Source organism: Lissotriton vulgaris, chromosome 6, assembly GCF_964263255.1.
Source record: "Lissotriton vulgaris chromosome 6, aLisVul1.2, whole genome shotgun sequence".
NCBI lineage: Eukaryota > Metazoa > Chordata > Amphibia > Caudata > Salamandridae > Lissotriton > Lissotriton vulgaris.
The window spans coordinates 1831679825-1831694821 of NC_141694.1; the positions used below are offsets into that span (position 1 = coordinate 1831679825).

General features: G+C 50.0%; 1 protein-coding gene and 1 long non-coding RNA gene across 3 annotated transcripts in view; one reads left to right on the forward strand and one right to left on the reverse strand.

The window, feature by feature from the left end:
* The window catches only part of KIF3C (kinesin family member 3C), a 320587-nt gene that overhangs the window by 181287 nt on the left and 124303 nt on the right, over positions 1-14997 (forward strand). For both annotated transcript variants that reach the window (XM_086928103.1, XM_086928102.1), the window contains exon 2: positions 3885-3986. In XM_086928103.1, the coding sequence (XP_086784229.1) occupies positions 3885-3986 (102 nt within the window). The remainder of the gene's footprint in view (positions 1-3884; positions 3987-14997) is intronic.
* Positions 1-14997, reverse strand: part of LOC147709592 (uncharacterized) — a 363282-nt gene that overhangs the window by 49717 nt on the left and 298568 nt on the right. The window lies entirely within an intron of this gene.

A 14997-nucleotide genomic window follows, 5' to 3' on the forward strand; every position in this document is an offset into this window, starting at 1 on the left:
GACTGTCTCATGACTGCGGGCCTCTGCCACGAGTGCAGATACTCCACCACAACTGCAGGACCTCCGCCACGAGTGCAGATACTCCCCCACAACTGCAGGACCTCCGCCACTTGTGCAGATACTCCCCTACAACTGCAGGGCCTCTGCCACGAGTGCAGATACTCCCCCACAACTGCAGGACCTCCGCCACTTGTGCAGATACTCCCCCACAACTGCAGGACCTCCGCCACTTGTGCAGATACTCCCCCACAACTGCAGGACCTCCGCCACTTGTGCAGATACTCCCCTACAACTGCAGGGCCTCTGCCACTTGTGCAGATACTCCCCTACAACTGCAGGGCCTCTGCCACGAGTGCAGATACTCCCCCACAACTGCAGGACCTCCGCCACTTGTGCAGATACTCCCCCACAACTGCAGGACCTCCGCCACTTGTGCAGATACTCCCCCACAACTGCAGGACCTCCGCCACTTGTGCAGATACTCCCCTACAACTGCAGGGCCTCTGCCACGAGTGCAGATACTCCCCCACAACTGCAGGACCTCCGCCACTTGTGCAGATACTCCCCTACAACTGCAGGGCCTCTGCCACGAGTGCAGATACTCCCCCACAACTGCAGGACCTCCGCCACTTGTGCAGATACTCCCCCACAACTGCAGGACCTCCGCCACTTGTGCAGATACTCCCCCACAACTGCAGGACCTCCGCCACTTGTGCAGATACTCCCCTACAACTGCAGGGCCTCTGCCACGAGTGCAGATACTCCCCCACAACTGCAGGACCTCCGCCACTTGTGCAGATACTCCCCCACAACTGCAGGACCTCCGCCACTTGTGCAGATACTCCCCCACAACTGCAGGACCTCCGCCACTTGTGCAGATACTCCCCCACAACTGCAGGACCTCCGCCACTTTTGCAGATACTCCCCTACAACTGCAGGGCCTCCGCCACGAGTGCAGATACTCCCCCACAACTGCAGGGCCTCCGCCACGAGTGCAGATACTCCCCCACAACTGCAGGACCTCCGCCACGAGTGCAGATACTCCCCCACAACTGCAGGGCCTCCGCCACGAGGGCAGATACTCCCCAACAACTGCAGGGCCTCCGCCACAAGTGCAGATACTCCCCTACAACTGTAGGGCCTCCGCCACAAGTGCGAAGACTGTCCCATGACTGCGGGCCTCTGCAACGAGTGCAGATACTTCCCCACAACTGCAGGGCCTCCGCCACAACTGCAGATACTCCCACACAACTGCAGGGCCTCCGCCATAAGTGCAGATACTCCCACCACAACTGCAGGGCCTCTGCCACGAGTGCAGATACTCCCCCACAACTGCAGGACCTCCGCCACGAGTGCAGATACTCCCCCACAACTGCAGGGCCTCCGCCACGAGGGCAGATACTCCCCAACACCTGCAGGGCCTCCGCCACAAGTGCAGATACTCCCCTACAACTGTAGGGCCTCCGCCACAAGTGCGAAGACTGTCCCATGACTGCGGGCCTCTGCAACGAGTGCAGATACTTCCCCACAACTGCAGGGCCTCCGCCACAACTGCAGATACTCCCACACAACTGCAGGGCCTCCGCCATAAGTGCAGATACTCCCACCACAACTGCAGGGCCTCTGCCACGAGTGCAGATACTCCCCCACAACTGCAGGACCTCCGCCACGAGTGCAGATACTCCCCCACAACTGCAGGACCTCTGCCACGAGTGCAGATACTCCCCCACAACTGCAGGGACTCCGCCACAAGTGCAGATACTCCCCCACAACTGCAGGGACTCCACCACGAGTGCAGATACTCCCCCACAACTGCAGGTCCTTTGCCAAAAGCGTGGAGACACCCCCATGACTGTAGGGCCTCTGCCATGAGTGTCGAGACTTCCCCACAACTGCGGGCCTCTGCCAAGTGTTCGAAGACTGCCCAACGACTGCAAGCCCTCTGCCACAAATGCAGATACTCCCCCACGACTGTGGGGCCTCCTCCATGAGTGCCGAGGCTTTTTGTGAATCAGGCCCAGTGTTTGCACAGCCCTATGCACAGCATCTTGTTTTCAGTGACTCGCGTTGTAGATCTCACACTGTGACTCATAGCAGGGCTCATTGTGACATATCCGTTTCTGAGTTGTAAATGGGACACATTCATCATATGTGCCAAATGCAGGGCCGGCAGTGAAACGCACTCAACCAGTACAAAGGCTGTTAAAATCGCAATTATACAGGTACCAAAAAAAAAAAAAACAGAGCGGACGAGAAGTAACAAAAATAAAATGAAGGTGGATCCTGGTTGTGAAAAAGAAGTCAACAGAAGGGAACGGATCATCGGGACGGGAAAATGTAGCAATAGATTGTGGGAGACGTGGTGTCGGGCCCATGCCTCATATCGAAGAAAAAGTGGAGAAATAAGTGGGAAGAGGGATCACTGTGCTCTCCCCATGCAGATAAACCAAAACCCAGAGCGCCTCAATAGTCAGTGACGGATATACTACATAGATGCGACAGATCCAGACACTCGACCTCACAACTCACCTCATTGGTCCTCACAAGTCCTCAAGAACACTGCTGAGCTGTTCAGTTGTTTTTTCAATGGCACCCCTGCTCCTACTATCACCCACCACAGAAGCCCTGAGTGCACTGCTTCTTTCCTTAGGTTTTCTTTGAGTCAAAGGTGTCTAGACCTCCATTCTTCTATCCCTCTCACCCCATGTGCCCTTCTTCATCTATAGATCCCATGATGCCCTCGCTTTCAGTTACAATGGGCCTACTGTTTGAAGGGATCTTCTGCTCCACGTGGTTTTCAGGTTTCCCCAAAGAACCAGCCTCATCCCTCCTGAGCATGGACAGGCCATCATATCACTCCTCAGCACCTATCTCACTGCGCCTCACGATCCGTGGCTCTCAGGGTAATCCAGACACACATTTCTACAGCACCGTCAGCCACACTGGTGCAAAGATGGAGATGTCAAGACAGGCTTTGTAGAGACCATCCTTGTGCCAAGAGAGGGCTCATTGTGTGGTGCCTGCGCCACAAGCACAAGTCGAGGTTGATAAAAAGTTCTGCAAGAAGTGCCTCTGTTCCCTGGAGGCGTTGGTGAAGTAGATTTCTTCTCACTCAGCCATTTTAGCTGGCAGCCTGCCACACCCACTTATTTTTACCTACAAATATTTACATTGCATGCATTAGGGTTGTACATAGCACACGTTGCAATTGGCTCAGTACCTCTTTTTGCACATTTTTGATGTGTGTGTAAGTTTCTCATCAAACAACAAAACCATGAACAATCTCCACAGTGTGGAACCAGAGGCTTAGGGACTCAAGGCTGAGCTGGCTGCCAATATACAAAAAGCCACGCGAGTGAGATGAATTATATTAGAACATATTATCTCATCATTACCAGTCTGTTGCTGAACAGACACAAAATGTTTGATGGGATATTCTCACACACCTACCAGGTGTCACGCTTCATCATAGGATATCACTGCGCTCTCCAAAAACTTCGCTTGATGGCAGCATGTCAACATCCTGAAGTCAAGGAGGCACCTATTCTGACCTAGGATCTGTGTAATAAGTTAAAAACTGATGTGGTAGCCCAGTATAGTTTTATTTTCATCGGGTACCATTTGGTATAAAAAAAATGAGGCTTGGGATATTGGGGAACAAGTACTCCAACCCCACTACAGTATCAACATGTTTGCGCCTTGCGGGTCAACAGACAGCATGGACTCTGCTGAGCCGCTAGGCAGAAACTTGTTGATACTGTAGGTAGTTAAAGGCCTGGTGTAAGCAATACTCAATGTTTGTGCATGTTTGAATGGCTGACAGCCGACATGCATTCATTAATGATGGACCGCTCATAACCAAGCTTCTCGTTTATCTTCCGCAGGCGATGGAGAGCAAGTTATTGATTGGTGGGAAGAATATCATGGACCATACCAATGAACAGCAGAAGATGCTGGAGCTGCGGCGGCAGGAGATCGCCGAACAGGTATGCTTGCTTCAGTTCCCCTCCAGACAACTGATTCTGGAGGATCGTTACAGCGCAGGAGTTCCAGTGAAGAGGAAGTAGGAATCTGGTTATTGCTCAACCCTTCCGTCATTCTGTTTCTAGGAGCTACATGCCACCATCTCCTATTGATCACCAGACAGACTTTTCCAAGTGTCTCTGATGTGTTTATCCTTATTCCACGACTCTAGGCTCTAAGGAAGGTGCCACCCACATTGCCACAGCACACACTTTGCTGGCAATATAATTGCCTTTTTAATGTGCAGTTCCACAATGCTCAGACAACAAGCACTGGCACAAACAAGTTCTCCAGTTACACATAAGGCTACATAGCATTATACACATCCATTCTGTGTGAAGCTCCCTTTCAACAATCTCCACTAGAAATCATAACGTTATTTAGAATCCACAACCACTCTATGACAAACCACGTTCATACTTGCACACCTTGCAATCAACATACACAAAGACCCCATAGTCCTTAAACATTTTCTTGTGTTTCACTTTTTGCTGCATTTTAACATTTCATTTCTTTTTCTTTCTCTTCTTTAATTTCTTCTCTTAAGATTTCATATCCTTTGTTATCCACGTGTTCATCAACATTCTGAAGGTCCACCACATTAAATCAGCCTTTAATCTCCCTCATGGATGGAGAAAACTTCAACCAACCTTTCTGATCACTTGGAAATGTGATTTTCACCATAGCACCCACCTACACAGGAACTACTTTAGCACCTGCTCCTGTAGACGTTTCCTTCCACCTCTTCACTCTCCAGCCTCACTTACTCCTACGCATCCCGTCTTCTGTTTCCAGAACCCTTGATGCACTTTCATTGGATGATTTAAATGCAGACATGCTCTCTTTTTTTTTTTTTGAAAACCTTTATTGTGCAATATAGTAATACAGTTACGGGCCTACAACCGTCCCGGACGGCCTCGACAGCAATTTACAGCACTTACGCAAAATATACGACAGCTCAGTAGTCCACCAGTACTAAGATAGCAATCATTTCGTGCAACACAGAAGGTAAACGTGATCACTGAGACGCAGGAGTAAAGAAGGTTCATTTTTAAAGTTAAGGGTATGAAGGATCAGTTGCTATTCAATTAAACAAAGAAACCGAGTGGGCAGATCACATCAGGATGGCGACGAAGCAAACAATCGAAATACCGGTGCATAAAGAAGATTATCAGGATTATTGAATACATATACACACATCGTACCGGTGATTGCCCACCCCATGAACGTGGGATAACTCTAGTATCACCTGCAATACGGCAGTGAGCGAACATAGCAAGGGGCACCACACTGACCCACCATACTGACCCGAAAGAGGAAAAAGCAGGAAAGGAAATAAGAAAGAAAGAGATGGAGAGAAAAAGAGGCCCATGGTAACTAAAAAAGGACAAAACAGAAAACCCATCTCCCAACCCCCACCCTGCACCTCTGCAGAGGCCACGGCCTACCCCCCCCCCTAGCAGCGTGCCTGTCGGCCATAAAACAAGTACCCGAAATATAGATGCAGCAAGAGAAGAGAGCTAATAGACTAAAGAAAAGGGATAACCCATGAAAGGGCAAGAACAGAGAAAAAATAGCGAAAAAAGAAAGGAAGGCCATAGAATTAAGAAAAAGACATGAAACTAAAGACCCCCACCCTGCACGTCTGAAGAGGCTACGGCCTACCCCCCTGCCAGTGTGCCCGTCGCCCCCCCTAAAGGAAACCCCAAAGAAGGGAAAAAACCGGGGGAGAGCCATCAAAACTGGGCCCCGGTCAACCCCCGCCCCGCTCACACTGAATAACCCAGGACCAATCATAAGTTAACCCGGGGAATGTCAATCGGTTATAACATTATGAATAAAAGGACAATAAAGCAACCCCCTCTTAGTCGCTGGCTAGGCATCCGTCCCTTAGTAGCCGGGGGAAAGTCACCCCGACCCGTTCTAACCCATCCAGTAGTACGTGTCAACTGGTCAGTCACCGTACTGTACAATCCCATGTGACCCGAAGCGACAGATGAACAAAGCAGGGCCAATTCTTCAAGGGGCTCCAGCAGCAAGAAGTCGACAGAACTCAGTTCAGGAATGTCCAGGTCCAATAACAAGGTTCCAGGCAAGTCACGACACAACCTGGGCCGTAGAGGATGGAGAGCCACAGCAACGGAGCGCAGAGGCGGTGCAAAGCGGTTGGGCGCACTCACTGTTCCGTGGTAGTGTTCAGCCTGTAACGTAGTTCCAAACCCCCACACTGCACTCGTGTGGTTGGCAGAGTGAAGCCCGTCTCTCATACTCGCCAGGGCCCCCCACGTAGCCTGTTGTAGTTGTGCAGTAACGACCCTTGTTGCTGGTAGAAGGACGTACGTGTCACCCCTTGTCTGATGACCATCGGGGTTCCCAGTCACCGATGGGGCAGCCATGGCATCCAGCTTCTGTTCGGGGTCACTGGCTCCGCCCCTTATGGCGGCGTGTAGAGAGCCGAGAGCCTCAAGGAGATCACGGATCGTGGGCTCCATAGTGCGTATCTGGGCCAGTCTCAGAGTCCCGTATTGTAACCCCTCACTCAGGGAAGCACCAAACACCCGGATACTCGCCTCGGGTCAAAGCGATGGGCAAAAATACCACTATCCAAGGTCCTCCAATATGGCGACAAGGTTCATTAGATTACAAGGGGAGCAACTCCTCACGATGAAACTGGGGCAGTGGCCAGGCCAAACCACACGCCAAAGAACAACAAACTGGCTTACGGCGCTCAATTCAATCCCGGAGCACACCGAAGGCAAATCTGAACGGGCGGAGCTAGGCTCGGGTCGAACGCCTCGCACTTCTCAGCAGGTCGTCACCTTCCCACACCAGCAACCGGCATGGTAACTGTGTTGCCCGGCTGCGCTCCGCACGCAACGCCCCTGTCTCGGCGCTAGCAAGGCCATGTATCACGGGAGGAGAGTTCTTCCATTTTCGGGCACGTAGGAAATCCCGGACACCGCCGCCAGCGACTGGAGAGCGTCGCATCAGTAGAAATTAGGTCCTAGCTCAGGATGGGCATCAGGATACGGGAGCAGGGCGAGGAGGTCCACGGAGCCGGGCGTCTAAGCAGCCGTCGCGGTCGCCATCTTGGCTCCTCCCCTCGCAGACATGCTCTCTTGAAGTTCATCTTTCCAGTTTTTCTCTCCACTTTGTGTGTATCCTACTTAACCCTCCTTTTACACTTCTTTGGAACCTTATTGGTATCAAAATGATTCGAGCGGCACCTTCCTATTTTCAAAATCCTATTTTCCACCACGTATCGCTCCATGTCTTTAGACCTATGTTTCCAGTGTTTAATTTGAGCTGCTGGCTTTAGGTGTTCACAACCGGCACTTAATCACCAACACCGGCGCTTTTCATGAGCACCATTTAAGGACACATTCATTTACCGGGAGATTAAGAGATTTGCCTAGAATGATAGGATATTAAGCCGATGATGAGACTCAGCTCCGAAGTTAGCAGCTCGTGCTATTATGCCACACTTTTGTGGTTCTGTAGATGGTTCTGTTTTAGGCAGCTCTAACAGGAGAAATGGGATATTTATTTATTTTAACAAATTAACCAGCGAGGGCCAGATGTTGGTGGCCAAATACCAAGCGGTAACGCAGAAATTCGCTGAATTTATGCGTTATCAACCGGTATTTGGCTGAGAGCAATGTAGGGGAGTGTAAACCTACTAGCAAAATAAAGAATCGCAAAATTTGCGATTCCTTATTTTGCCCTTGCATTTAAGGAATCGCTAATTGCGATTCCTTAAATGCAATGTAGGTAGCACATAAGAAAGTGCACTTTAGGCCTAAGGAATCGCTAATTACCACCAACTTCAAGTTGGTGGTAATTAGCGATTTCCTGTGAGAAAGCACTTTTTTTGCTTTTTTTAAAGTGCCATGTGGCACACATTCATGCCCTCAGGGCATGTATGTGCGCCACATGTGCACACATGCACATTTCAGGGGTGCAACAGGGTGTTGCGATTCTTTAACCTGGAAACACTACTGAGGCGGAAGCCGGTAGTCGCTAGTTTTTAAAACTTTGTTTCTCTGTGTATAACTGTGATTTTAATACTTTGCATTGTGATTTTAATACTTTGCGCTGTGCTTAAGACCTTGGCCTCACCTGTGCCACAGCTCAGCGGCTGACAGCTTGCCGCTTTGCTCGTAGAGCACATCGCGTCCTGCAGCCATTCTTGGTCGCCGCCGGACACGCCCACCGCGCCAGGCCACGCCCCCCCCCCCGCCTAAATTGGTATAAATAACGCGCCAAAGCGCCAGCGCCCTTTATAACCTGGAAACACTACTGAGGCGGAAGCCGGTAGTCGCTAGTTTTTAAAACTTTGTTTCTCTGTGTATAACTGTGATTTTAATACTTTGCATTGTGATTTTAATACTTTGCACTGTGCTTAAGACCTTGGCCTCACCTGTGCCACAGCTCAGCGGCTGACAGCTTGCCGCTTTGCTCGTAGAGCACATCGCGTCCTGCAGCCATTCTTGGTCGCCGCCGGACACGCCCACCGCGCCAGGCCACGCCCCCCCCCCGCCTAAATTGGTATAAATAACGCGCCAAAGCGCCAGCGCCCTTTATAACCTGGAAACACTACTGAGGCGGAAGCCGGTAGTCGCTAGTTTTTAAAACTTTGTTTCTCTGTGTATAACTGTGATTTTAATACTTTGCATTGTGATTTTAATACTTTGCACTGTGCTTAAGACCTTGGCCTCACCTGTGCCACAGCTCAGCGGCTGACAGCTTGCCACTTTGCTCGTAGAGCACATCGCGTCCTGCAGCCATTCTTGGTCGCCGCCGGACACGCCCACCGCGCCAGGCCACGCCCCCCCGCCTAAATTGGTATAAATAACGCGCCAAAGCGCCAGCGCCCTTTATAACCTGGAAACACTACTGAGGCGGAAGCCGGTAGTCGCTAGTTTTTAAAACTTTGTTTCTCTGTGTATAACTGTGATTTTAATACTTTGCATTGTGATTTTAATACTTTGCACTGTGCTTAAGACCTTGGCCTCACCTGTGCCACAGCTCAGCGGCTGACAGCTTGCCGCTTTGCTCGTAGAGCACATCGCGTCCTGCAGCCATTCTTGGTCGCCGCCGGACACGCCCACCGCGCCAGGCCACGCCCCCCCGCCTAAATTGGTATAAATAACGCGCCAAAGCGCCAGCGCCCTTTATAACCTGGAAACACTACTGAGGCGGAAGCCGGTAGTCGCTAGTTTTTAAAACTTTGTTTCTCTGTGTATAACTGTGATTTTAATACTTTGCATTGTGATTTTAATACTTTGCACTGTGCTTAAGACCTTGGCCTCACCTGTGCCACAGCTCAGCGGCTGACAGCTTGCCGCTTTGCTCGTAGAGCACATCGCGTCCTGCAGCCATTCTTGGTCGCCGCCGGACACGCCCACCGCACCAGGCCACGCCCCCCTCCTACGCACCGACACTACCTATAAATCATGAGTTTATGTCGGAAGCGCAGCGGACGAGCGCAGCGGGCGCGACGAATGCGCGCCGAAGGCGCGCATAAGGCAAGCTCGTCTGCGCTCGTCCGCGCCTCGGCAGCGGCTGCAGCGCTCCCCGATGCTCCTGCCCTTACACCCTCCACTAGCCCTCCGTATCCGTCACGTGAGTCTTTACTCTCCCTCAGAGACTTTGCTCATGAAGGCCAACTCTCCTTCATGGACACTGCATTCCCCTTACAAGACTTCGCCTGCAAAGGTCTAGTGATGGGCGGCCTGCTGAATGTCAGGTCATTGCCCAAACACGCCAATGAAATCTCTCAGCTTATCGAGAATCACCACCTCGACGTATTGTTCATGACTGAGACCTGGACCCACTCTGACTGTAACATAGAGCTAGACTGGGCATGTCCACAAGATTATAAAATCTTACATCTCCCAAGACCCAAGGGTCGGGGTGGTGGAGTTGGCATAATTTACAGAGCCTCCTGGTCCATAAAAACACTTGACATGGACCCAGTGGCTGGTACGGAAATATTAGGTCTTTCAATAAACTGTCTCTCCGGAACATCCTTCACGGCTGTAATATGTTACCGCCCGCCGGGAGCTTTTAATTCCACACAACAGCAGTCGCTCCTCACGACTATTACGAATATGGCCACTTCCCACAACAAATTGCTTGTTCTGGGTGATTTCAATCTTTGGCCCAATGGTAGTCTGGACTCTGCTTTAAACAATCTCCTACTCTCCTGCGAAGGTGTGGGACTTTCGCAATTGGTCAGTGAACCTACACACTCGGCTGGAAACCAGCTCGACCTTATTTTTTCTTCCCCCCAGCTGGCTTTCCTGAACGATATTCTGCCTTTGTGCTGGACTGACCATGCACTTATTACATTTCACATAGCTAGCGGCAGAGCTAACAAACCGTCACTCAGTATCACACCCGACTCTCTGTATAGAGACTGGAAAGTCTTAGATAAACAGAGACTGACTGGCCCTGTATTCGAGGTGGAAGACAGCTTCTCCACAGCCCGGTCGGTGGAGGACAACTACACGTCCTTCTGCACCAACATCGTTAATATCTCAGAGCGTATCGTTCCTCTGAAAAAATGTAAGCCAAGGAGAAGAGCAGCCGCCCCTTGGTTCAACGACTCCCTGAGAGCCCTCAAGCTGGTTTGCAGACAATCTGAGAGAAAGTGGAGGCAAGGCTATCTCGACTCCAATAAAACTCTTTGGAAAGACAATCTCCGGGCGTATAAAACTGCCATTGTCCAAGAAAAGGCAAATTATTACTGTTCTACGATTACTAACGCCACCAATAGTGCAAAAAGCATTTTCCAGATACTTAGAAATCTTACTCACCCAGATTGTGTCACGTCAACGCAGCCTCCCACCCAAGCCCTCTGTGATAATTTGGCAACCTTTTTCATTAATAAAATTAATACCATTATTCAAAACCTGAAGACCCCCCCCGCACTGGGAGATGCCAACACTCAGGGAGCTAGCACCAGCCCCCTTGACTTGTCGCCTCAATCTTCCTGCGCGACGGCTAGACTGAGAGTATTCTCCATGATCTCTGAACCCGAGTTTGCAAAACTGGCGTTCAGTATTACCTCAGGTTCCCCGCTCGACCCACTGCCTCCAAAAATTTGGAAAAGCTCTGGAATAGAACTTTTTGGCATCCTGCGCCAAATTTGCAACCAGTCTTTGCAATGTGGCTATGTTCCAACCCCGTGGAAACAGGCGCTTGTTACCCCGCTCCTGAAGAAACCCTCCCTTAACCCAGACTGTCTCTCCAACTATCGACCCATCTCCCTACTGCCTTTCCCTGTGAAGGTAGTGGAACGATGGGTCAGTTCCTGCCTTTCTATCCATCTTGAGCAGAACAACCTTCTGGACGATCTCCAATTCGGCTTCCGTCCTGCCCACGGGACCGAAACGGCGATTTTAACAGCCATGGAGGATCTTCGCATGCGTGCAGACAGGGGCCAGCCAGTGGCATTGATACTGCTGGACCTGTCTGCCGCATTCGATACGGTCAACCATAGGACGCTGCTGTTAAGACTCAGGGAAGCTGGTGTGGAAGGCACAGCTTTGCTTTGGTTTCATTCCTACCTGCAGGACAGGAGACAGGCTGTCTCCCTCCGCCCATTTCAATCTGCTTTCTCACCTGTGCCACAGGGAGTTCCCCAGGGATCCTCCATCAGTCCCATCCTTTTTAATGTATACCTTAAACCACTGATCACATTAATCAAGTCATTCGGGTTAAAAACAATTAATTACGCAGATGACACCCAGCTCATTCTCTCCTGGGAAGGAGAAGACTCCATCTCCCTGACCTCCTTCCATGAGTGTCTTAGAGAAACGGCTGGCTGGCTCCATAGGAACTCTCTTCAATTTAATGCCTCCAAAACAGAGGTCTTGTTCCATGCTGGCACCACGCTATCACACCAGTTCCCGAACGACTTCTGGCCTCCTGAGACAAGGGAGAAACCTAAACCTGTCTCCTCGGTCCGCAACCGGGGGGTCATGCTCGATAACAAGCTGAGTATGGAAACCCAGGTGGCAAAAACAGTGGGGATCCGCACGGCTCTGCTACGCTCCCTGCGAAAAATTATGCCACTTCTCCCTGCACAAGCCCGGGCGCTGGTAGTCAGGTGTACGATTCTGAGTCGCCTGGACTACTGCAACGCCCTACTCCTTGAGTCCCCTGTCACGCTGTTGGACCGGTTGCAACGAATCCAATCAGCCGCGGCCAAACTGGCTCTCGGCTGGTCGAGAAGGTCTTCGGCCACTGCGGCACTGGCCGAATTGCACTGGCTACCCCTAAAGCAGCGGGTGGCTTTTAAGTCCCTCTGCATTGTATTCAAGGCCTTGCACGGACTCGGGCCCAGGCCCCTGCAAACCTTGTTTCAGTGGTACACTCCTACTAGAGAGCTTCGGTCTTCCTCGGCGTATCTGGTAAGGGTGCCCAGATACAATAAAGCCAGAACCGGGGGTAGATCCTTTAGGGTCGCAGCTGCCAAGTTATGGAACAGTCTGCCCATCAAAATACGCCAAACCCCCCAACTTCTCCCATTTAGGAAGTGCATCAAGACCTGGCTCTTCCCTTAGACCTCCCCGTCTTACCTACTTGTGCTCCTCTTCAGTATAGTATGTTTCCTCAGCGCCAGGAAGCCTGCAAGGTATCAGCTGCGCTATATAAATAATTAAAATAAAAAATAAATAAATTTAATACCGAATCGCAAATAGTGAATATCTTCCCATTCTTTCCTATGGGCCTCCTAGCCCATAGGAATGAATGGGTAAGTATTTCTTATTAACTAATCTCAATGTGCGATTTGTTATTAAGGAATTTTAAGGAATCGCTAATATTTTAGCGATTCCTACCTACATTCAATTTAGCGAGTCCTTAATAGCGATTCGGTAAAAATCGCAATTAAGGATTCGCTAAATTGAATTTACCTACATCTGGCCCTATATGTTTCTCACCAACATCAATCTATATTACAGCAGACAGGCCTCTCTTACAGAAAATCTTTACAACACATTTCCATATTTGACTCTAATAAATAAATACCTTAAACTTGGCCATCTTACATATACATGCACCATAGCCAGGCATGAGTCCCTACCACTCCCCCCACCCATCGCAAACATTCTTTAATATCTAAGGCCACTTGTTGCCAGGTGCGGTAGCCAGCTGAATACAAAGGACTGGCGATGTTTGCGTTACATGTGCTTTATCGCTTTGTGAATAATATTAACATTAGTTCTCTAACCTCTCCCCTGCTTTGTCCCATCCTGACCACTAAATATTCTATTGGATGTATATGTATAATGCGTGTGGTATTTCTATAGTGCAAACCTGGCCAAAGCCAGTGGAGCCCTGAAGAGGGTCAAAGGCAAGTATACAATCAACTACTGATAGAGGGGGTAGCTTGTTCATGGCTGTTAGTGTATTGTGATGTAGTGTTCTTTAAAGAGTTGTATCTTCAACTCTCCTAAACTGGAGGAGCGTTAGGGCTGTCCTGATGGATACAGGGATGTTGTTTCAGAATTAGGGTGCATAGATGGAAAAGGCCTGCTGCCTTGTTTCATTTTGTCTTCACTTCTTGGCCTGCAGTCTGATGGTGTCCTGGCTATGGCTGTCCCAAGATCTCGCAACGATGATGAGCTTGTCTGCAAGCTGAGCCAGAGCCTATTCTCATCCTTTCCTTTGTCATAGTTAAATGTCTACTCAGGAACCCTCTCCAACGTCACTTCAAGAGTAACTAAGGTCCACATGTACAAAGGTCATCGTTTGCGATTACCAAATAAATTATTTTGCGATTCTGCAACTAGTATTCCTCCCATAATTCCGCATGACCCAAAAGCTCTACACTGGGACCACTTCCATAAAAGATGACTTGACCTGGTGGAAGCTCCCATCATCCTCCACTCCAGTCACCATCCCTCATCTACCAGGCCTCACACATTCAACTTTCATTCAGAACATCCTCAACATTCCCTGATGACATCAAACCCACAAGGCAGATTTTGATTGGCCACGGAATGTGTCACTGAAAGCACACACAGACAAAAACACCAAACAGACCCTATGGATATGGCATCTGATCCCAATGGACACCCAGCCTTAAACAACATAAGTTGCAGTGGGAGCCTAGTTCTACTCTTGCCCAGCAGCTCTGTGTCTCAAATGTATAGGTTAAATCTGTACCTTCTAAGTCCATCAAACAGAGAAGTTCATATTCAGCATTCATTCAAGAGTTAAACCACACCGCGGTCTCCATTAGAACTAAGGGAAGGTTTGTACTACTGATTATCGGACACCAACAATACCATAGTACAAGAATATCGAGCCACAAAATATCGAAAGCTAAGTGCATATAGGGAAGCGTAGATCTGCTTTCCATGTGCTCTGGTTAAACACTGTCTGCAGTTGTATGGACAGGCCCTTACGGAGTAGGATGGGTCACTATGGGACTGCTCTACCTTCAGTTCCCACCAGCGCGTGCTGGTGAGGCTGGGGATGCTGCCGCACACATGGAGTTGCTTTTGGGCAGTTCAGTGAGTGAGTTGGTGCTCTGCCCTGCAGTGTTGCTGGATAGCCCATGGAATTCATCACTATCAAAGACCATGGTTTGGCTTTGAACCTGCAGGGTTGCTTCCAGAGAGGATCCCAGCAAGAACTGAGCTGCATGCTAACTGTTGCCAGCTGTTGGGCCCAGCTGTTCCTCTCTAACATAGTGTGCAGACTGGGATGTTATTTGTTGCCAGAGAGCACCCCATTCACCAGCTTGTTTTCCAACCATCAGTTCACAACCACATTTTCATTTATTTTTGCTGAGACAAACTTTGGGACCTCAACTGCATCAGTGTATGGACCTTCACCGCAGAGAACATTCCTCGTTTCACCAGGGGTCACAAGACGCGTGCACCAGTCAGAGCCACCCTCAGGCGACATTGGAGTGCACTCAACGGTCGCAAAGTACCCTGCACAGGGGGCACCGTC